Source organism: Malaya genurostris, chromosome 1, assembly GCF_030247185.1.
Source record: "Malaya genurostris strain Urasoe2022 chromosome 1, Malgen_1.1, whole genome shotgun sequence".
Taxonomy (NCBI): Eukaryota; Metazoa; Arthropoda; class Insecta; order Diptera; family Culicidae; genus Malaya; species Malaya genurostris.
The window spans coordinates 96,971,064-96,996,616 of NC_080570.1; the positions used below are offsets into that span (position 1 = coordinate 96,971,064).

Genomic DNA, 25,553 nt, shown 5'->3' on the forward strand with positions numbered 1-25,553 from the left:
TTTACTCATTTTACTTTTAATCAAATTTTATTTTTTGAAAATCGGTTGAACCGCTCTAAGAAAATTGAGTGAATTTTTTTTATGTTAAACATGGCTTTTTGGTCAATTGGTTTCTTGTCAAAACATTTAAACAAACGTATACCCTTCGAAACGTTGGCCCTTAACGAAAAATAAATGTTTTGACGAGAAACCGGTTGACAAAAAAGCCATCTTTTAATTTGAAACAACATCAATTGGTAAATCCATTAGTTCCTTCATTCAAGTATTTTGCTTCGTTACTTTTGACCACTTCTTCCGGAACCGGGAACTGATAGCCAATGTATCCGGAATCAAATTATTGATCATCGACTGACAGGACGTAAACAACACAAGAATAATATAGCGAGCCATACACCTTCAGTTTTCCGGAAAAATGTCCAAATGAACCTTGGGCGGATTAAAAAACTGAAAGATTATCTGAACTGAGCATGTGTAGCGTCAGGTCAGTTTTGCGTTTTGTCTTCATGTCAGTTTCATTTGTTTTTTCATATAGGCACATTATTCTGATTGAAAGAAAACTGACGGACTGAACGATTAGCTGAAGAACTGTTCAGTTAATCGAATGAAACTGAACTCAAGAGCTTCAGTCAATAAATCTGAATAATCTTCAAAGTTTATATGAGTTTAATTTGGATTCAGATTTCGTGAAATAAGTGAGTGCTTACTTTCCTGTGAAGTTATGATGAAATTCAGGTCACGAACTATCGTCCATTAAAAGTCGATGAAAAGTACACGCAATTTTCTGAGATCTCTAATATATCTAACGCCTAAAAAAATCAGTTCACATAACACAACTACACATACAATACTTTAACAAAATGCAGATTTCTTACCGTTCTTTTCCCTTGCGCACATGTGTTTTGTAATTTTTACTCAGTTGTTGCTTGATGTACTTTCGGATATATGTTATTAAGAAAACAGATTAACTTTTCAAATCGTTTATTTCATGTTATTTGTTGTCGGTTCTAGTGTATCATGACGATCTTACAGATATTCGTATTTACATAATTTGTAATCGCAGATACAGTTGTATTACAATTTCATTGTGTTTTATAACACATTTGCATTTCAATTGTAGGTGTTCTTCGTTGCCGAATCATTTTAAACAATGGTATAGTAATTCTTTTTTCTAGCGGGAATATACTTTTTCCGTCAATTGGCTAAATTTTTATGGTTGCATTTATTTATGTTGTTTATCTACCATTGTTCAGCATTGTTTCAACAGATGTTGAAATATGTGCCTTTGACATGAAATATGTTATAATTACTATCTCTTTACGTCGTAACAATAAGCGCCACATTTTTATTCTTAATAAAAACTTTTTTATAATATGTCATACACTCTCATATTTTTCATTCATAATACTTCATAAAATGATGCGGTTTAATATTCGTACTGAATATGAATATAGTTTGTATGAACGTGTGTGTATGGTTTTTAACGATACTGTCTTCACCTGTTCACCTATTTGAAATATTTGTTTGGCACATACTTTTAAAATATACAGTTATTTATTTCTTTGACCATGTTATGATTGAGCCAGCGTGTAGAAGCAGCTAGCGGAAGAGTTGTGGAAAACAGTCGCAAGTTCCTCGCACATTGGGTTGGATAGTGATGAGCAGTCTCACCGGGATATCTCAATTTATTAATGATAACAATTTCTGTCGCAGATGGAAAGCTGTAAATACATAACAGTAGAAGAATGTGATTGATACGCTTTAGACCAGCTGCCATTTTCAGACATGTTGTAAAGCAATCGGTTGGTTGCAAAACAAAGAAAATTAAAATCAACGCAGTTTGTCTAAAACAATATTTATTTTTGAGCAAATAAAATTAACATTAACAATAATCTTTTTGAAGCGAACATCAGTGTCATCTTAAGTATTTTCCTTTCATTTTGAAAATCATGGTAAAATTTGTTTTTTTCTCCCCGATTATGTCAGAAACAAAGAATTTGGATTGGGTGATGTAAAACCTCTATTGTGGAAACTCTGTGGTAGCGGAATTGATATAGATTTCGGTGTCTAGTTTATAACAACACTCCTTGGCTATAACAACACTCTTGATATAAACATACCATTAAACACATTTTCTCTACGCGAATTTGGAAACATAATCATTCGTCGTTTTGATATATGTTGACGATAAACTATTAACGGCCTAATGTGGATAGTCTTTAACTCATAGTTCTGGTTTTGAAATTTTCCAAAAATCCACGATGAAAAGTTTGCCGGCGTACTTTAGTATTGGTAATACTAGAGTGGCTATAACCAGAGTGACGACATCTCATCCGTAATGCTGGCAACAATTAAAAACATTCCATTGGCTTTACATTGAATTGACAGGTCGTTTGCTCGTTTGGAACTGGTAGCTGTCATTCCAAACGAACAGCTGTCGCCACTCTGATTATAGTCACTCTAGGTAATACCACCCTTTTATTTTTGTAGTGATGCCAAACATCATTAGAAAAAAACCCACTGCACTAAAAATAGTTTTATTTCCTATTAGTCGCACATTGATATAGTTAAAATTACGGATCAAAACCACTTTCGTCACCATCTAAAACTTCAATATTTTTTCAAATAACGATAACATTTCTCATTATTTCCATTTTAAACATTCCCTTATTTCCATTTCAAACGTTGCTTCCCCTTAAAGTTATCCGCAACTCCGTTGTTTTATTTATCGTCACAATGGAATGCAAAAAAAAAAACAAACAGTTCAAGTATTGCTATATTTTCAAAATGCCTCATCCATCTAAGAAAAGGAAAGCAGCGCTCATTCGCGACAATCAAAAGAAAAATAGATGGAATACGTAGATAGAGTGTGTTCCGGGTAGTGAGTATGTGCGGGACTCATCAGTTCAAGCAGTGGAAGAACTGCCAGAAGTGCCGGTTCAAAATAATACCACGGAATTAAGAAACTGTACTGGATCCAATAATTTAGAATCAATAGGTACACGCATTATTTAAACTCCACTATGGAAACACAAGCATCTTTACATACGTGTAAAGCAGAAACATGCTTAATGTTGGTTGTAAATTCCAGTAATGATACTGATAACATTTTTACTAGTGTTGTGAGAGATGATATTTATTTTGATAAATTATTGACTTTGCATTTTGTCGAAATTTTGCTAATTCTTCGCATTTGATGAAAATGCTAGATGATTTGATCAGCAACACCAGTAAATCTGAACCATTTTCAAAGAATTATTTTTGAAAGTATTTTTTGTAAAACAAAACTGCTGCCCAAATATTCAACCGTGTCTTGTTGGAAAGCGCATTAATTGATTATTATTAGGATAAATTTGTTTTATGGACTACACTGTATAGAAATACATAACTTATGATAAAAAAAGAACCGGAATTTTCATTTTAAAATTCCCGCGCTTGTCAAATCGATAAACTTTTATTCTCTCAACGTTGGCAACATTTTTATACACATTCTGTCAAATTTTGACGCATATCGTACGATTAGTTTTTGTTTGGCGTCTATACAAAGAAGTTGAAAAATTTTCGTGTGGCGATTTTTATAATGGATGAAAATTTAGAACAACGGCCTTCGAAGCGCCATTCGGTCGACTGTTGTGCGGTTTCGACGTCATATTCATAGATCCACACCTAATCACCAGTAATGATGCATTCGATGAATGTGGGGTCACTATCTGCGTTGGAAATCATCTCTTTGGCCACATCAACATGACGCTGTTTTTGAATGAAATTCAGCTTTTTTGGCACCAGCCGAGAAGCGACCCGTTTCAAACCCAAAACATCAGTTAAAATGTGTTCAGCTGATTCATAAGAGATGCCCAACAACACAGAAATCTCTCTAATCGGTACAGAACGATTTTGCAACACAATTTGCTTCGCCGATTCAATGTTTTCTTCAGTAACAGATGTTGTTGGGCGGCCAGGGATCTCATCATGATCCAAGCTTGTACGACCACCTTTGAAACGGTGGTTTTCTAGACACGATTCACCAAAGGCCTTTTCTAACATTTTCAACGTTTCGGAAAACTTAAATCCATTTGCAACACAAAATTTGATGCACGCACGTTTGTTCTACATTTTCAACCATTATAAAAATCGCCACACGAAAATTTTCAACTTCTTTGTATAGACGCCAAACAAAAACTAATCGTACGATATGCGTCAAAATTTGACAGAATGTGTATAAAAGTGTTGCCAACGTTGAGAGAATAAAAGTTTACCGATTGGACAAGCGCGGGAATTTTAATATGAAAATTCCGTTTTTTTTATCATAAGGTACAGTTTATGATATGCGAAAAAAACATCTTTCTCAAATAAAAATAGCGCAGATTGGGACATTGGGTAAATTTTCAGCATTAGGTTTTTCTCCAGTGTCTCATATACGTAACATTATATTCATTTTGTTGGGTAATCTCTTCTATATGATTGTTAATAATATATTTTAATACATTTCAAAACAATCATGGTCAGGGTTTTTTGCCGAAGCGTAACTTTTTCACCATTTTCACCTTTTTTATTAATACAAATAGGTATTTGATTTTTTATGAATATAAAAAATAGGTATATCACACCAACTTTGGAAAACTTTTTCGAGGCCCGGAGGGCATAGTGTCATATACCAATCGATTCAGCTCGACGAACAAATGTTTGTGTGTGCAAAAAAAAGGCGTTTATCTTTTAATATATATATATATATATATATATATATATATATATATATATATATATATATATATATATATATATATATATATATATATATATATATATATATATATATATATATATATATATATATATATATATATATATATATATATATATTTAAATATTCCTTGAAAACCCTTACGATATGGGTATTTTTCGGAACGGATTTGATGATTGAATGCCAGAAATCGATATTTTGGGTCACTTCGAAATCCAAGATGGCGATTTCCGGTTTATTTACATAACATAACATGCGTTTATTTATATAATATAACATGCGTATTTTTGAAAATGGTTTGATGAGTAGATGCAGGAAATTTCAATGAACCAGGTGTCACCATTATGAAATTCGGAACGATATCAAACAATCTTTTCCTGCATCTAGTAATCAAATTCGATCCCAAAATACCAATTTTGTAAACAGGAAGTAGCCATCTTGGATCCTGAAAAAAATCTCAAAGAAGTGTCAATAAACCAGAATACACACCTCAAACATCGTTTTCCGGCATCTATTCATCAAATCCATCTCGAAAATACCCGTATTCTAGGGGTTTCCAGAAAATTTCAAAAACCGGAAGTCGCCATTTTGGATTTTGATACGACCTCAAACATAATTTTCTTTCTTTTACTCTTCACATCCGTTATATTGCGTTTTTTCACATTCATTGCACAAATTTTTAAATCTTAAATCCCAAATAACGCAAACTTTTTTTTATGAACTAACTCGATTTATGAACCCCCGTTTATTTCGTAAGTGAAGGTTTCGGTGTATTTGTGTTCAAAATTTTCAAATCAGCTAAGAAACTTATTGTAAGTGAAATCACTGTCGAAATACACTTGGGGTTATCTCTCAATTTTTAAGCGAACGATTTACAACTTTCGTCAACTGTTCTAGGTACCAAAAGCCACCTACAACAGAAATTACGATCGATAGATAAAACTAGCGGATCAGAACTAAAGCGTGACATGCGTTGTTATTCAAGAATCGTCACTGTCTTATTGAAAAATGAATTTCTCTGACCGGTTCTTTCGATAACAAATATTTAGGAATCAGTCGGACCATAATTCGCAGTCGGATTATAATGTTCAATTGTTTGATGAGTTCCGGATTAACTCGAAAGTATCGTTGGCACTGAGTTCCAATTTAATGAGTTTTAATTCAAACACACTGGTAACGTACAAAACCCAGTCTTTGCTTTTCCACGTTTCGAATGGCATATCTAACGTTAGGTTGGTTTTGAATATTGCCAAGCTCGTTCCACTGAGGCACTGCGGTGTTTTCGAAAACTTTTTCACTTCATTAACTCGTTATCGTTTTACTTCTATGCACAGGAATGGTATGTTTTTTTGCATAATGCGGTAAACTCAGGTCGATTGTAGCTAAGGAAAATTTGAAATGCCGTACTACACAGGGCAGTGTTCAGTAATAGTGCAATTTTTTGATAATTGGGCTTCTAAATAAACTTCAGTTCAAATTTTTTCATTAGTGAATACATATTTTTTATTTTATAATAGGTATATGTGTATTTTGGAGCTATCACCAAAATGAAACGAATGCGATGTTTCTAGTTTAAAGTGGAAATTTGTAATCATATAGACATAGCAGTTTATTTGGCAAATTTTTCTTGATAAACTGATGTTTTTGGCTTCCTCGTAAAGAAAGGTTATGCAATCGCTGTGAAAACCGACTCACTTCGACGAAATCACATCACATACACAATATGTGAATCAAATGAACGAAAAGAGAACGAAAACTCACAACGTTTTCAAAACACAAGATTGGGGCTATTGTACCAATAGTCATCTCACCAGTAGCATCTTTTGCTTGAAATGAGTCTATCTAACAGAGACAGCAGATAACACTCTAGCTAATGGTTTTCGTATGAAATGATATGAGATCCAATCACAAAACAAGTTTCATTCTGCTGCTTGAAAAGTATTACCACCTATTTAACGTAAACTTCTTATACAGGATTGACAAGAGCACACGTTTTCGTTTGGTTTCATCTTCGATCAATCAACCAGCTTTAATTCTAACAAAGTCTTTGTTTCTATAATCAACATTTGAATGGAATCGTTTTTTCACTGAGCTTATTATATGTTGGCCAAAATGTCATAAAATTTATGACACAGACAAGTACGCGATTTTCAAAGCAAATTTTATAACTATTTGAGCTTGTAGGCCTGGCTATTTGATGATCGCAAAAACATTTTACGACTGTGACGGTTTCCGAGCTCTGGCTCTGGAACTAGATTATCAAAAACTCCATCAAAACTTGAATTTTTTTCAATGAAATGTTCATGAGAAAGGCATCATTACATCACAAAGTGGATAAGAACAGGTTTTTATCTTATAGAGTTATCTAGTATTAGCGTAGAAAACTGCTTCTGCGTTTTACAATAATGGCTGTTTTCCTTAGACTGTAAGTAAATCCGTAATCATAGACACTTTACAACGTTAAAGTTCACTTCTTGGATAAAAACACATTTGACAGTTTCGAGATTGTAAATCGCAACATAACAACTTACGTGAGCGGCGCTGGTTTCATCCCGCAGACTATGAAAGTTTAGTTGTGGTGCGAAATGTTTTTTTGTAGAGGAAAGCGGAGAATTTCAAGCCACACTTTAACTGTTGATCAAAAATCGTAGTTTTAGTAAATTGAAAGAATAGAAGTTGAACTTGATTGTTTTGTTAAAAAATATAGTTAAAACACAAAAACACTTTTGGAATTTCGAAAATCACTTGATTATCACAGAGAGTAAATGTCTAATCGGATCGAATGCTAATGAAATTATGCTGACATAATACTTTGGCAGAAGTTTCGTAAATCGATCTATAAATAAAATCAAATAATGACACATTGTTCGAAATTCTCTACCCACTCTATGTTTCGAAGATACATGTACTCATAATGGAAAAAAGATCTCTGGATTAGTATTATTTATTGCACGCCATTGGAATCGATGCATGTTGCCTTTCTTTAAAACTTTCTTTAAAACGCTCAAATGAGAATTTCCTTTCTACTACCCATGTTCGCCATAAATAATGTCGTTAAATTATTACCTGTTTCGTTCAATGACATGTGCACTGAATGAAAGTTTGATAACATCAGGTTATTTAAATTCAATTGTTTATTAAAGTCTGATACACGAAATGTACGCTACAAAAGGATTCACATGTATCATTAGCTTCAAATATTAACATCGTAAATCAATTCTAAGTGATTCTTAGTGAACAAGACAATCGCATTACATGTGCTATGATCCTGATAACTCTGAGAATCATTGTTCCCATTCACCCATAATAAACATATAATTCTTTTAGGGGTTAGCCAAATTTTGTGCTAGGGCACATAACCGTTTTTATTATTTTTACGTTTCGTCTTTGATTCATCAGTGCAGAGCAGTTCAAATTGAACTGCTTAGTGCTAAACTCGGCAGTTCAATTTGAACCGCTAAGCAGACGTAAAGTTTCTGCTACTTACAGAACACTTTTTGTTTTGCAACGAAGTGCAATGTCTTTTCTGACGTGCCGAACGAAAACGTGTTTTCGAATATTTCTGGCCGATGCAGATTTTTGAACTGCTCTGCACTGATGAGTCAAAGACGAAACGTAAAAATAATAAAAATGGTTATGTGCCCTAGCACAAAATTTGGCTAACCCCTGAAGGACCAAACCCGTATTAGCGGTTCAATGCATAGGACGCTGGTCTTACAAACCAGTTGTCGTATGTTCGAGCCCCGACCTGGAAGGGTTCTTAGTGTCAGTAGGATCCATAGCACTAGCCATGCAATGATTCTGCATACTAAGAATCGGCTGCGAAGTCTGTTGAAATAGAAAGGCCAAATTCCACAAAAGGAATGTAATGCCAAGACTTTGCTTAAAGGACCAAACCTGTATCGGCCAGAAATAGTCGAAAACACGTTTTCGTTCGGCACGTCAGAAACGACATTGTACTTCGTTGCAAAACAAAAAAGTGTTCTGTAAGTAGCAGAAACTTTACGTCTGCTTAGCGGTTCAAATTGAACTGCCGAGTTTAGCACAAAGCAGTTCAATTTGAACTGCTCTGCACTGATGAGTCAAAGACGAAACGTAAAAATAATGAAAACGGTTATGTGCCCTAGCACAAAATTTGGCTAACCCCTAAATGACCATACCTGCATCGGCCAGAAATAGTCGAAAACACGTTTTCGTTCGGCACGTCAGAAACGACATTGTACTTCGTTGCAAAACAAAAAAGTGTTCTGTAAGTAGCAGAAACTTTACGTCTGCTTAGCGGTTCAAATTGAACTGCTTAGTACCACCACTGATGAGTCAAAGACGAAACGTAAAAATAATAAAACATATAATTGTTAAAGGAGCATTTAAGTAAATGTATTTGAATATGACGTTTAAACTAAGTCCAATCACGTATTAGAGCTCTCTCTAAAGTTAAAGTTCGCCACTCTCCCCATTAGTTTTTTTTTATTTTAATGAATACATGAACATGTCCTTGAACGTAGATTTACGTGAAGTGACATTCCATTCAGGTGCATCTAATAAGATGCTCTAACCACAATGAAAAAATAATGTAATTTTACGTCTTGAAAGATGCGAAAAAGGAACGTTCAAGCACAATTCACATAAATTTACATACACGAGAATTTAAAAGTAAGTGTTACTATTGATCACAGCTAATTTAGCTGGTTTCTATATAACAACAGACACTACATTTCGTTTTAAATTTGGAACATGCATTGTTCTGTCATCAAATAAAATAATATGTCATGTTTTCGTTTACGTCATTTGCAATCTTAAATTTTTCCATGTGTGCACAGCATGAGAAATACAATAAAACAATAAGTAATTTATCAGGTCATGTTTCAAATTATTCTAACTATTCCAAGAATAATTAGCTGAATGAAGGTTCATGCTTGACATCTGTCGGCAGTTTGTATACTTTTCCAGTAATATGTATTATATGTAAGCGTTTAAAACACAAACAACAATAATTAGATTGAGTTCAAATGAAGACACATGAATTTTATTACTTAATCTCGGAAAAAGATGAAAATATGATTTATACAGCCGAGTACTTGCTAATTGTCTCGCAAAATGTATAATTACTGAGAACCTCGGTAACCCTAAATCTTTTAACTATTAATTATCGCCGAACTTATCCGCAGAGATTTTGCTTTTAGCTCGACAAAAGCGATCCGGATTGAATCATAAATGGACAAATCGTCAGTAATCGACTATAAAAAGGTTTTTTCTTTATTATTGCTTAAAATAATTATCACAAAACCTAAGGTTGTGGAAGAGGAGTAATTTATTAAAGTTGATTTTTATTCAACATACTAAAAAAAAACAAACCACAAAAAACATCACGACTTAAGATAATTATTTCTATTGTTTCCTAACGCCTTTCCCTAGAAATAAGTAGATATTTGTAAATATATATATATATATATATATATATATATATATATATATATATATATATATATATATATATATATATATATATATATATATATATATATATATATATATATATATATATATATATATATATATATATATATATATATATATATATATATATATATATATATATATATATATATATATATATATATATATATATATATATATATATATATATATATATATAAAGTAGTTAGTTTTTGATTTCATTTATCTTTTTACGAAATATTGGAAATATTAATGTTTTATACAATTTACACGTTTTCTAGCCCCACGAGGTGGTGCTGTGCAAAACTGACAAGTGACAAATATCTTACCGAGTTTCAGTAAAAGCTAACTCAAATCTTCGAAATCTCGGCGAACGGATTTGCTGATTTCGGTTTATTTGTTATTTATTGACAAGTTCAGCATAATTTTATGCCAAACTTCGGCAAGAACCGCGCTTTAACGGAATATCAGAATATTGCTTTAATGAATCTCGACAAAGGGCATGTGGATCACTAAACAATTAAAAAAAGGAGAATCTGTTTTAAGTGTGAACCACTGATAGCTGTAGAATAATGTTCATAGAGCTATTGTTATGAGGTTATGTCAATATGATGTCACGAATGAATTCGTGATGAATGAAGTTAATAGTTTTGATAGCTAGCTGTGGTTTGTTTTCGTTTTCCATAACATGTTTTCAATCATAATGAATATGTAAGCTAACCTTCTTTAGCTGTCAAATGATGTTAATTCTGCGAATTTTGTAAGGATATGTCATGTTCGTGTAAAACATAATTAGAATGGTTAAATAGCACATTTTATAAGGTTATGTGATGTACGACCTAATGAAATTTTGTGAAAGTTTTGATCAGTACATCTGAATTATTTTGGATTTAATTATTAAGTTCAAGTAAAGTGTTGTTCGATGAAACATTATCTGAATAAAAAAATACACTACACAACTGTCAGATAAATTTAAATTTTCTTAGATTAATTGAGTAGCATCAATATTGTGTTTGAAGATTTAGTTTTGTATTTAGTAAGTATAAAACCAATACTTACAACTTGTGCACACAGTCCATGGTATTTACACAACTAACAGGTCTACACATAGCTCATACGCACACCAATCAGCAGGGTTAACAGCGGCAATCACAACGATGAGTTAAACAGTACCGTCGACAAACGGATGATGGCACTGCAGCATCGGTGCCAACAGTTCGTATGTTGTACCGTTTTCAAGATTCGCAGCAGTAGCCGAATTAGCACTCGGCGTAGGTGCAGCAGCAGGACAATTAGGAGCTTCATCCCGCCGGACCACGATGATTGATTAAGCAGGCAGGGGTGAGTTCCGCCAATAACAATGGATCCAGCTGCACCAGAAGAACTCATCAGATCATGCTCCGTACCTTGCAGACCCTTGTACAGACGTCCGTTCTTATGGATTTTATTATTCTCCTCGGGTAGGTCAATGTTTGGCGTAGAGTTGATTTCCTATTAGTTTTCGTGGAGTAAATAGAAAGATTCATTATTATTGCGAGCAGGTTCGAGGGCAATGTTTTATCGGGTGAATCTTTGCAACATTGATTAACTATTCTTTGGTCTGATACTTACATCATTAACAGAAGAATCCTCAACGCTGTTCAGTCTATGTGCCGATTTGGTTTTTTTCTGAAGCTCCATCTCTTCAATGCATGCGTGTGGGAGAAATGGGAAATGTGATATACCTTTTTTTGTCGAGAAAGAAATTAAGCTAATTGTTTCCACAGCTTCATCAGTACTTTCAGAGTTTATAATCTCTTTTCGTCGATTGTGATGTGACGGCTCATGAACATTGTGAAAGACAATAGAACACGTTTCGTCATGCAGAACAAGCAGGGGAGCACCGTCGCGTCCTGCAGGTCAATGGGGAACGGAGTCCATTATCCCCGTCATTGTGACTGAGGTAGTGGAATTAATTTCTGGAATGTTAATGCCGAGCATTCAGTATTCTCGATTGTTTGTTTTGTTCACTGTTTGAGCACAATGGGAGCATAACTGTTACCTATGCCGTCGTGACAAGAGTCGGTGGAAGAGTAGCTGCAAAATTTTTACAAAAAATCAACAGAATGCAGCAGAGGTTGAGCGCACATATGCTTTCAAAAAAATGCGCGTTATCCTAGTCATGGTTACCATACCATACAATGGGGAACCACAGTATGGAGGAAAATGTGTGCATGATGATTTTTAATATTTCCATGTGTTTTTACATCGGAGAATTTTCCGCAGTGTGGGTGGAGTACTTTTTTGTTTGGACTCGTGCTGTGGCAGACAAGAGGGAATCCTTTCGCACATTCGAAAATCGTGGTCGTCGTCAGCGAGTAACATCAGGACTGCACGTCAAGTTTTTTTATTGCGCGTATGTTTGTTTGCTACCGTTCCGCTGAAAATGACGCACTAGATTTATCAGGGTTGTCCACTGCGTTTGGAAGAACTATGATAAAAAGTGAATGGATGTACTGAGTTTTCCCCGAACTGTACTTGTTTATCAGTACCATTTGTTGCGTTCGCAACAAATGAAAAAATGAATTATTGTTCTTACTTCGTCTCATGTCGGTCTTTCCATTTTCGTTATAAAACACGAATATCTACTTTCGATTTATTTCATGCCGGCTCACAAATAGAATAAATATCAATTCCTTTTTCTACGAAGTTCTACATTGATGCCTAAATTTGATCGTAATTAAAATTGATTGATTGTTTTAAATCACATGGAAAAGTATTCGGAAAATGAATTATTTTTATTTATAAAGCCGGGGCTAAATATACGATATATAATAATAATAACAATAGTTTTCATAAAGTCATTTTGTGAAGATTGCCTAAATTTAAATGACTACTTGAAAGAGATTGATTGACTACTTGGAAGGATTGATTATTGGAAAAAAGTTATTATAATGGTATTCCCAAAAAACAAACACTAAACTCACGCCACCAACTTTCGACGGTTGGGAGATTAACGTATAAATTCAAATGGCACTTTTGAATTCACCAGTCGAAATTGTTGCCCCGATAACATTTGCCATTTACTTCATGGTTTTTTCAGCGCTTGTTCCTGTACTTTTCACGGTTGCTTCTGTACTTTCTGTACTTATTACTGTACTTTTTGCACCAGTTCCTGTATTTTCTACACCTGTGTACTTTTTATTCTTGTTCCTGGCCTTTCTGTACTTATTCCTAAATTTTATATACCAGTGTCTGTACTTTCTGCATGTGTTTCAGTATCTTCTGTACCAGTTTCTGCACTTTCTGTACCTATTCCAGTGCTGTGTACTTGTTCCTTTACTATCTGTATTTTCTGTGCCTAGTGGAAGGCACATTTTTGACAGTATCGCGACCTTGTCAAAAAAAATGTAAAACTAACGTAACTGCAAAAATTCAGGATTGCATGTTTTGAGTTGTTGCCAACACTACGGATGAGATGCCGTCACTTAAGTTCCTCTTATTTCTGTAACTTTAGCTGTTCTGATGAAATTTGTATCGTTCAAAAGTTATCTTTGGATGGAAATTATTTCAAGCACTCACAAATTCAAAATAATCAAATGACCTATGTAAAAGTCAGTTTCAGAAGAGCTTGGTCATGATTGCTTGGGATTAATAGAGTAGAATATTATGTATTTTTTTTCTCGCACGGTGAGCAGTATTGTTTTTCTGTTCCGTCAAAATGAATTTCAATTAATTGGATTTCAGATTCAGGGTACCAGTACTATTCGAAATAGATTTTCGTGCTCTTACTTTAAAGGTTTCAAAATGACTCAAGTAAAATACATGCAAAAGTCGAAACAGTTTGTGAGCAACTGGATGAATCTTTTCAAAGAGGTGGAAAATTGCACGGAACAGTTCAGTTCAGAACAGTCTCGAATGGAATTAAATCCGTGTTTGAGCCAATTGAAGACGTTTGGCTCAAAAGAAAAACTGAACACAAACAAAATAAAATCCTTTCGAATTCAAATGAATAAGGCTGAGAGCTAAACAGTTTAAGTTAATGGTGATAATTTGACTTTACCACTTGCAAATCTCAATCCGGTTGTCTCTGAATGTATTATCAGCGCATTGTAATAGTAATAGTTGCATCCTTAGTCAAGACAGATATTCACATTTCTGGAATTTTAAGAAAATCTCAAATCATAAAAAAACATGCCCACATTAATCCCTTACTTTTCTAATAGTGGTTTTAAAATTTAGCTTGAAGGTGAACACGAAATATGGACGCATACATACATAATTGATCATGTGGTTCGAAATAGTGAAGCACATGGATCAAGTGACTCGGTAAAATTTCCACACCAAACAGTTCGTTTCGCGCCAAACGATTTTATTAATAATCTTGTATTGACACGTTGCTCTTTAGTTGGAACAACTCGATACGCGCCAAACAATCATCGAAGATCTAGCATGCATTAAGTGGAAATTTTTCAATTTCATGCAAAACAATTTTCTATATTTTCTCCACTTTCCGATGGATTTTATAGCGATCAAAGCAATTGCACGGCAGTTATTTTACTGATAATATCGTTCGGGACATTGTTTAAAATATAATAGAACTTTTTGGTTTGTTTCTTATTCGAAGATATTTATTCATGAATCTTCAATTTCCATTTTGAATCTTCAATTTCCATTTTAATTAAAAGATCCATATATAATCCGATCCATTTATCCAAATAGCTTTCGACGAAATGGCGTATTTCGGCAGAATGGGTCTTGGTGAAATGAAAATATTCTGTGATGATTTATTCTAAACTGTACAAAGGCAAATGACTGATTTGTCTGAAGAATTTTGTTTTGAGGGAAATTTGTTTATTTGTTTATTTGTTTTGAAATATTAGGAGTATTGGAAAACATTACCCGTGCAATTGCGCATTTGAATTTGATACATTCGGATAATAATCCTGTCACCTCCCTACAACAAGAGTAGTCCTGTTTGTGTAAAACTTCTGTGCTAAACATACTTTGGTATAAGCTACAAAGGGCATAGGAAAAGGGGGTGCTATACTTTGCGCCAGAGCTAACCCCATCTTCATCATAACATTGTCCCACACCACTTGAACCCCGAGCTCATCGTTACATATTACTTTTAATGCAAGCGATTTTTTCACCAGCTCCCCAAGGCAACATTTTTGCGCTTTGCTTTTCTCACACATCGTTTGTGCGGCAGAATTATTCATGAACAAATTTCTTTTTTATTGTTCCCTTGTTTGTTGCAAGCACCACAAGATCAGTGGCTCGTTGCACGCAGAGCAGTCTACTAAATTTTGCCTTCCGGTTGGCGCCTCAGCAAATGTATCATGAGACTCACCAGAACTATTTGACGTGATATTTCGATGGTGAAAAAAATCGAAGGTAATTTTCTAGTGTAATCTTGACTAGGCTATAGATCAGGGCGAATCTCTTCCAAAATATTCACAGAGTGCTTTAACTCGTTTAATTTTTGTTATACATTCTATAGGAACTATCTTTAAAATTAGAGTTTTATTAGAGTTATATTCAGTGCCAATGATTTATACTTACCGTACAATCGAATCGTACCCTCGGCATCACCGATACTGTTCTTCGATATGCATTTGTAACCTCCCATATCGGCTTTGTGCAACTTCCGTATAACGAGAGTCATCTGAACTGCGTACATTGAGCTTTCATTTTCATTCATCGAGTAACGATCGTTAGAGATTATCATCTCACCTGTCAATGAAATAATGGAAGAAGTATGAACCAATCTGATAATCGATGCTTCGAAGTCCAAACACAGTACTGTAGAGGATGTCTGTTTGTATATGTTCCTTGTGAAATGTGATGACATTAGGCAAAATGATAGGGGTTACTTCATTCATGTATTGAGTTTCAAACAGAAATTCCTCTCATGAGCTGATTTGATGATACTATGAACGGGAACATGAGTGGAACCCAAATGAATAACTGGAAAGTCGGTTGTTAAAACCTCGGAGCTGGACACGCTTCAAATGTTAACAACTTGTATTTGAACTTAATAAAATTTAGAGTCTTGGACAGTAATTTTGGTTCTACCTTTAATTAAACGAATGCAGTGAATATGAGCTGTTCTAGCGACGTCAATGCTTTTCGGTTTTGTTTATTGATGGTACGGATTAATATCAGTTAAGCTATTACAATACTAGTTTTGTACTGAAAGCGAAAGCTATCGATGTGGTCACAAAATGATCGAGAACAATGTAATGGTATAGAGACGAGTGATTCAAATATGCCAAAATCGTAGACTATCAATGCGTTATAGCAGAATTGTTGTACTTTTAGACCGCCAACATTTGATTCGGAACATCATTAAATGCGCTAAATGTATCTGGAAATTTCCAGTAGTATGAAATAGCCACAAATAATTTAAATTAAAGTTTGCTTAAATGTTGTGTATGAACAACATTAGCATTAAGGTGAAATTCAGTGCCAAAGTAAGGCGCGCAAAATCTCAACCGTATGAATTGAACGAATTATCGTACAAAGCGTATCGTGCAAAACCGACACATATAAATACGGAATATTTTTAGTGGTTGAGTGTAGTAAGCTTATAAATATAGATGAAGAATATTTTATCATTTCTGTATAAAATGTTCAAAACGACGTATGTGACAAAGAGAGATTCTCTTTGTTTATTTAGCAATCCTTCTCTCCAATCATTCACCGATAATAATAACTAAATCTATCATCTTTTAATCTGCTCTGGAGAAATTACCGAAAAAAGCAGGAATACTTCGCAATAATCGAAAGAGAAAGTAAACAAAGAGAATCTCTCATTGTCACATACGTCGTTTTGAACATTTTATACAGAAATGATAAAATATTCTTCATCTATATTTATAAGCTTACTACACTCAACCACTAAAAATATTCCGTATTTATATGTGTCGGTTTTGCACGATACGCTTTGTACGATAATTCGTTCAATTCATACGGTTGAGATTTTGCAGATTTCTAGTGTTTACACTTTTTGTTTACGCTTGGCGAGTGGATATCAATAATTTAATTTTTGAATTCTTAAATTCGGTTTGAGGGTATTCTTTCACATCGCTGCACAATTTGTATTTTCGAAATGGGTTTGAGAAGTAAGTTATTGAAAGTAATGTCATTTTTCCCTATTCCCAATTTAAATTTAGAAATCCTAGAATGAACAATGCATTTTCGTTTTAGTCGGTATTGTCCCCTTCCCAACCCTGTAATTTTTTGCTTTCGTGTGTTCCGCCTTATAATTGTACAAAATTCACACAATTCATCAACTAGTACGTGCGATTATCGATATACGGATGTGTGGAAAAACGTCAGTTTTATTTGTATTCATATCATCCAGTAATGTCTCTGACATTTCCCTTTCGTCTGTTTTTTTCCAAGCAGCTTTGAATCTTAAAAAGAGATTCTTATACTGTCAATACATGAAACTTTGAAATTTATTCGACCGAAGGGTTTGACATAATTTTCTCCGTCGACCAAAGCGCAGCCTTCGTGTTTCTTCAAAACACGGGCGTGTAAGAGCCGACTATTATTATTCATTACTCGATGCGTTTACATTGTTGCATTGAAAGATTAGGTTGCATATTCTGGATGAGAAAAACTACTGAACTTCCGTTCTGGACGACAGAGCAGGATATATTGACCTATAAAATAATAGGTCACCAATGCGCATAATCTCGACCTCAACTAAAACTGATTATTATCGCAACACCTGAAGCGTGACTCAACGTACATACTGTATTGTATCTCGTATTTAAGTTGGCAATCAATTTACGTAAAATGCGAATGAATTCAATTGATTGGTTCAAATATTTATATGAGTTGTTTATATACGATGTATACGGGAAATATCTGCATCGGAGGCACAAATCAGGGTGTTAGACATCATAAAAAAGTATAACAGATGTTGGCATAGCTAATACCAGGAATAATGACTTTTAAAATCAATTAAAGTCAAATCAAAGAAATATGTATCAGTTGTTCAATGTACATTACCAGTCGCAGTTTGTGTGTAGATTAACTTGGTTTCTGGTCAACCCTTATATCAGTGGACATTTTTTTAAAGTCTATATTTCTAGTATTATGAAATAAAATTACACTGTTATGATTTGAGTAGGATGCTAGACCACAATAGGTGACTTTTCAGTCCTTTCATTTACGATAATTTCACAAAAAACGAAATTTCTGCACTTAGTTTTTAGTGTGAAAAGATAGTTCGTTGCAATACCGCATAAGACATATCCATGATTAAAGGGCTAAATATATAAGCGCTTAGGGCATGTTCAGGAGTGTTCTAGTTCTAGATGCATAGTTTATGTCAGTTTTAAAATTTAAATCTAGAAATTATAACAAAATAAACTGGCAGCCCTAGCAGCGTTTTATCTGTGTTTCAAATATAGAAAAAATAGAACGGCAATGTATACCAGTTTTAAATTTGACAGTAGAACTGGTCGAAAAAATAAAACTAAAACGTATTGCTGGGGATACGTTTGTTTCAGTTTCATTTACATTATAGACCACCCATATGAATCTTGCAGCTGCTGAATTTGCTCTTAATATTCTTACTATTTGCTCGAGTTGGCAGTTCAATGCATAGGGCACTGGTCTTATAAGCAAGTTGTCGTATGTTCGAGCCCCGACCTGGAAGGATTCTTAGTCAGTAGGATCGTAGCACCAAGCATACAATGGTTCTGTACATTAGAGATGGTCAGGTAAACATTTTTTTAAAAACGTACTCGATAAAAAATTAAAAGCCAACCTATTTTTTCTGAACCCAAACCCGACCTGCTCCCAACGGGTTCGGGTTCGGGTCGGGTTTCGAGTACAAGTCTCAGGCATTTGACCTCTCTACTGTACTCTATGAATATGCGAATTCCGCAAGAGGAATGCAATACTAAGGCTGCTCCCTACCCTTACCAGTTTGGTAAACATTTTAAATTTTTCATTTCCTTTGCTGTAGCTTAAAATTACAACTATGTGTTTTTTAAATAATTTCATCGGGTGTTTTCGATTCATTGTTATTTTAATGAAAACTATTAATTTTAATAAATAAGATCAAAATTTTTGTAAGCTAAAAACTAGTAAAAATTGTATTCAGTGATTAGTACACGGAAAGACCGAAATCAGCATTTTTGTGAAAATATTAGTTGATTTTCTGATTTTGATTAGTTATTTTTTGAGACAACTAAAAAAATCTTTTTTTTACTAAGTTAGATTTCTAATTCCCTTAGTTCTAATTAATAATAATAAAATATTTGTTGAAATGGTTATTTTTTCAGTTGAATTCACCAATTAAAAGTGCTGTCATTTCTTAGCTAAGACACACGTCATTTCCATTCAACTAATTTTTTAGTTGAATTAGAGAAATAAAACGTTGTTTTCAACCAACGTAAATGGTTGAATTGGTTTTTGCAACTTGCAGCTATATGGCGCTCTGTCACCGAAAAAACGTTAACACCGTAATGACTACTAGCCACTAGATGGCATACTACTACCGAAAAAAATTCAGTCGCGATTGTATTTTCTATATTGGCAGGTATGAATACGATGTTGTATTGGAGGAAAAGACTCTCTCACTGAAAACTTTGAACATTAGGAAAACAAAAACCGAATACAAGTAGTACACCGGACGGCGTAGCCCGGAAGGTTGGAAGATACAAAAAAACATCATTTGACATATACAATTAGAGTGCAACATTCGAAACTCACTTCACTGTTTCGTGTAAAAACATTATTACGCACAATCGCTTCAAATGCGCACAAATTCTGCATTAATACACTTTTCACTAAGATTTTACGTTATTTTTACAAATCGATTTAGAAATTTATATATGGATATATCACAACACAAGCGAAAATCATCAAAACAATTTGCAAGCAGTTTAACAGGACTGTCCTTTTTAGATTTTTAATGGATTGTTTTGCTTTGACATTTCTCATAAGTTTTTGGCTAATAAACTTGTTAATAAAACCCATTTCATTTTTGTTTCCTTTTTGCTGTCCTTCAGTAATGATGGTGATAGATAAATAGAAACAAATTTTCTGATTTTAGTAACAAAATTAGTTGTCAATGAGAATTTCGTGTTGGATTGAAATATTGCTGGTTTGTGTCCAGGATATTCGGCAACTGAATAATAGAGAGAGTTTTTTTTCAACAAAGTAAATTCTGAATTTTAACTAATTTTATAGTTATTTTGGAAATTTTGCTGTTTAAATCAACTAATTCAAAAACAGTAATACGAATTAGGCGCAGAGCTAATTTCGATCGTTCCGTGCGAGTATCATTTTTGGTTTGGTTCAATATGCGATATCAACTGATTTCTGATCAATCACAGGAAACTCATGGGTGGTCAACCGAGCTAAGCTATGCGAAAAATTATTACCAAATTTGAAAAAAAATGTACAGAAATAGTGTTCAAAATTTCAAAATGATCGGTGCAGTAGTTAGTCAATTATTTATTTATTGATTTATGTCCATCGAAAATTCATTAGCATGTTACGTAAAATAAACGCTAACGAAGAAATAGTTTTTATCCTCATCGGCGATGACTGAGCTGCCGGCGTGTGTATGTATTGGAATCCCGGATCTGGGATAGAATCCATTTGGTTGTCGCCGATATTCCTCGCCGAGTTTTCTCCAGTGCCGACGGTACTAGTACGCAGTATTCTTGAATACGAAGTTACAATTTGGGCTCATGTTAACATTGGCCTTTGCTGAGCCCTCATCAACCTACCGACTCTGCTAAAAGACGAGTACTTCTTCAACTCTAATAGAAGTCAATGAAGAAACATAAACGTGTAAAACAGTTTGAGATTTTGAGCACTCAAAATTCTGTATCTCTGGAACCAGAAGCCGGATTGGAATGAAACCTCATCAACCTACCGACTCTGCTAAAAGAGGAGTACTTTTTCAACTCTAATAGAAGTCAATGAAGAAACATAAACGCGTAAAACAGTTTGAGATTTTGAGCACTCAAAATTCTGTATCTCTGGAACGGTTTCTGGTTCCAGAGATAAAGATGAAACCTTTCATTTGATCCATTCTACCGTTTGTAAAGATCGGCCTTTTCATCTCAGGCAAATCTATGTGCGTTATGTTTTGAAATTTTTGGCCGCTGCTTCCGGAACCGTAAACCGGAAACCGATAAAGCCAAGTTTGTATAACAACATAACCTTGAAATTGAAACAGTTTTGAGCCAAGTGGAGAAGATTGTTCTATTTTTGTTACATCGTTACTTCTAATGACGATGAAATTTTCACACACATCACTCTGTGTTTCCCGACCTAGAAGTTAAATCTCAATTGAATTAAATGTCGTATGAAATAATAACACCTTCATTTAAATATAAGTTTATGAAATTTGCCTGTGCTTCCGAAACTGGTGAAATCCTCGGTACGGGCCTGGTGACATATGCTAAAGGCACTAAACGTAAGGTTATAAAATACTTAGAATTATCTGTACTGAAATGAATAATTCCAGGAATTTCATAATTTTCGTTTTTTACATATGCTATGTTGAGTTTATTCCGTTGCGTTCTTGTATGTTTGTAGTTAACCTTCGCAATGGTAATGTCAAGGAGGAGTCTGTCATAGTGCGAATATGGCACTTTTATCGGAGAATCCAGTATCATAATGTTATGAAGGAGCAAGACTCTTTGCAATCGTATGAGTAATGTCCACAATGTGTGCGAAAAAATAAATTCCGGCGCTTTTTTCTGATTTTAATAAATAAATCTCCCATATGGTTGAAAAATAAATTCAAGAAAAGCGAAAGTAATTGTCTAAAACTCTTCCGTTTTCCTTGAAACTGCTCGAAAAAAGTTTTTTCAGTTTCAGCTTACTTCCCACATACATAGATCTATGACATGCATACCAAATTAAATGTACGTAATACGCAAATTTTCAACTCAAGTTAACCAAATAAAATGTACGTAATACACAAATTATCAACACAAGTTAACTTGGTTTACTCTTGATCCTGAAGGATATCAATTGCGTGTTAAGGAAATTGATAGAAATGGAGATTCAATCAAGTTTTATTTTTATGTAGTCAATAAAAATGTTTGTAAAACATAGTTTATCAGAGCACTCTGTATGTTGTGAACAAAATTTTAATAGTTTTTATCGTGCCGGTCCGAATGCTAACGCATTTTGAAGAGCAGAGGGGCTCTAATGATTCGTTCTGCATAATCAATTGAAAAACCGTATTCCGGCTATCTATCATACAAATATATTTTCATACACATGGTTAATTTCAATGGGTGTAATTGGAAATAAATGGTAAACAAATATAATTTAGGATCTCAGTGTTACTGTTTGTGTTTTTGTTGCTAATGATATTCATAAAGCTACAAATGATGCTAATTTTAAAATAAATTAATTTTCTATCGAAGACACGCAGATGCGAAAATATGACCTTCTGTTTCAAATGACTTCCCAGTAGATTCGTAATTGTAGAAGATGATTTGAATGGCATCTGGAAACAATCTAAAAAAACTTGCTCTAAGTAATATCAGACTGCTACCAACTAAAGGAATTTAATTTACGTTTTGCGTGGACAATGCACACGCTTTGCAGGAACATTTTCGAAAGTGCTGTGAACCATTCTAACAAGTTACTTAGAAAAGGTTCTCAGATATCTGCAACTATTGGCGTCATGTTTTGTTTGATAGCTTTTTTAGTGATGCACTTTTATATATCATAGCTTGTTGAAATAAACTTTTCATAATATTGAACATAGTATACAGCTAAAAATGTGAATTGGTATCTTATTGAATTACCATAAATGAAGCGTCGCGGTTCACACAAAGAGCATGTAAAACTTAAACCCGAGATCGTTAAAAAAAACGTCGTTTGGCAGTTCTAATGCTAACATTTAAAAGATTACATATTTTGTCCATACATGCTGTCCTACTTATTATTTTTGTTTGCAAATGCTTTTACGTTTTGCAGCAATCGTTATTTTCCAAATATAGTAAATTGTGCCTTAGTGTCGAAATCTCCTTCATTGAATTTTCGAAACGACTTTTCACATATTCAAAGTGTTAGAGCACGATCTCCATAAACAGCCACAAGCGCACTGCGGCTTCTGGACTCTTTTTTATCTTGATTAAACATTAAAAGCAATTTATGGCACATATGTTAAAATTTTGGTCCGTAAGCCGACATATTTGATGCGCGGAAAGTGTCAACGATAATTCAGCAGTCAATGCAACGAAATGAAATGGCACTTATGTTTTACAACAGCAACAAAAACATCTTTCAGAAGAAGCCGGAAAGTATTTAGTGCACATGATTGTTGTCAACAAAAATCTATTTCTAGTTGAAGATTTACACTTTCTTGAGTTTTTTCAACTAAGTTTTTTGAAATTTTCGTTATATCTCAAAATTTAAAATGGAAAAAAAGCATGATTGAAACCTTGTAGAAAATGCATCAACATCAATTACAGAACTTTATTTTAGTCCAAAAATTTACATAATGGAACAGACAAACAATCCACAGTTTGGTCCAGATACTTCAACTTGAGTCTAGATTGAATATACTTAACGTTATTTCTATTTTACAATTCACGTAGGGCGCCGTTGTTTTTCAAATGTTTGGACTTACCGTTTTCCCGTTGCCAGTAGTTAATTGCCTTCGGTGATGCTTCAACGTTGCAAATTACCGTGACATCGGTTCCTAATGGGGCTCCAACAAGCTGATTCGGCACCTGTATCAAAGGATGAACTGCTCGGAAAATCGGGAAAGAGGAAAAACAATATTTTTCAAAAAGATTCAAAGCTGTTTATTGAAATGGGATTTTTGTTCAAAGCGCATTATGCAGAGGTACTTCAATATTACGAGATCCATTTTTGAGTGTCTAGCTCTATCAGTAGAGCTATACGGGGTTGAGGTATGAAAAAGGGTTGTCTTTTTAACAGGATTGTGCATACATTTTTAACGAGGGTGTCTGGTACCAAGTAATCGTTTACACTATGGACTCGTGAGTGCTTCTGTCGATAGGTGTTAGGTGAAAATCTAATTCATTTATGAAAAAATGTGAAAACAAGTCCGAAACAACGCTACAGCACTTCCAGAGTCAACTATTTATTTCTTTTAAAATTAAATAAAATGCGATTATTGCAGGCACTTAGTATAATTCATTACATAAAACTTGTGAAAATAGCGAGTTTTGGTGTATAACTGTATAGAAAAGCGATCGATTTGACTATAAATCAAAACAAAAGCTGATCTGAGGGAAATAGTCATTTCATTGATCAAGCTACCACATTATTATACCGTTTGTTCGAGCTTCAATCTACTGAGGGAAATGAAATCTGAACCGGTATCTTCGCTATTTGAAAATATGTAAAACTTCTGACAACGCGAAGTGACGAACCGAATCTATCAATTTTCATCTTCATCTTTGAGCCACGCTTATGGCCTGTTGTTATGCGGCAGGCGTAAAGGCATTAGGTTTTATACGAACATGACTCAACCTCACAAAATTAACAGAATGAACTTTTTTTGACAGTCGCCGGTGGTTTGTTTACAGTTAAAAAGTTTATCAGAGGTTCATCGTTTGAATTTAAAAATTGGAAGTCGCCTCACACTAAACAGATTTATACAAATATCGTTCCTTGATGCTGGAAACGCATACAGAGCAATCTTTTTAGTTCTTTTCACTGTGGAACACGTTTTTAACCCTTTCACGACTATGAGATGTTATATTCGCAAAATCCGGCACATAAGCTTTAAAACAATTGTGTTTATGTTTATTGTATTATCTGCGATCTGCGAAAGTTTCATTCGAATATGTTTATTCGTTAAAGAATAATAGGATTTTATTGAATAAGTGACAAAAAATTTCACTTCACAATAACTTTTGGATATTTTTTCATTGTTTCTTTTGGAAAGTAATTTGATTGGTCAAATAGAAGCGAATCATACACACTAGAACAAATCATAAAAATAGTAATTTCTGCAAATTCTACAAATTCTGATCCATATGTGGTATTGTGGTATTCATGCCATATAATTTTATTGAATTATGACGACGATTTCAATTATGTTACCTCTTACCTGACTTTAGCCAATCATTTGAAAAATTGTTTGACCTAACACAGACGATGTATTTGCTATTGAATTGAAAAATCTTCAAAGTTATCGTCGTATGTTTATGTGGGGAAAACGACTCAAATTATGTGGGATAAAATGCATAATGAATAAGTTAATGCATAATGGTGAACAATCTTCCATATGGAAAGCATTCCTTTCGCGAAAGGTCTAAAAGTTTTTTGAATTAAAAATAAACCTTTTTGAGGGTGTATTTTACCCCGTTGGTGTTGCGCAGTTGCCCTGTTGTTTTGA

At 34.0% G+C, this 25,553-nt stretch overlaps 1 protein-coding gene across 3 annotated transcripts in view; it reads right to left on the reverse strand.

Moving 5' to 3' along the window:
• Positions 1-961: 961 nt before the first annotated feature.
• The window catches only part of LOC131425195 (lachesin), an 88,078-nt gene continuing 63,486 nt past the window's right edge, over positions 962-25,553 (reverse strand). For all 3 annotated transcript variants that reach the window (XM_058586859.1, XM_058586857.1, XM_058586858.1), the window contains exons 8-12: positions 23,811-23,930; positions 15,740-15,910; positions 11,807-11,877; positions 11,255-11,686; positions 962-1,718 (exon numbers count right to left, since the gene is read on the reverse strand). In XM_058586859.1, coding sequence (XP_058442842.1) covers positions 11,345-11,686; positions 11,807-11,877; positions 15,740-15,910; positions 23,811-23,930 — 704 coding nt within the window. In that variant the 3' untranslated portion in view covers positions 962-1,718; positions 11,255-11,344. The remainder of the gene's footprint in view (positions 1,719-11,254; positions 11,687-11,806; positions 11,878-15,739; positions 15,911-23,810; positions 23,931-25,553) is intronic.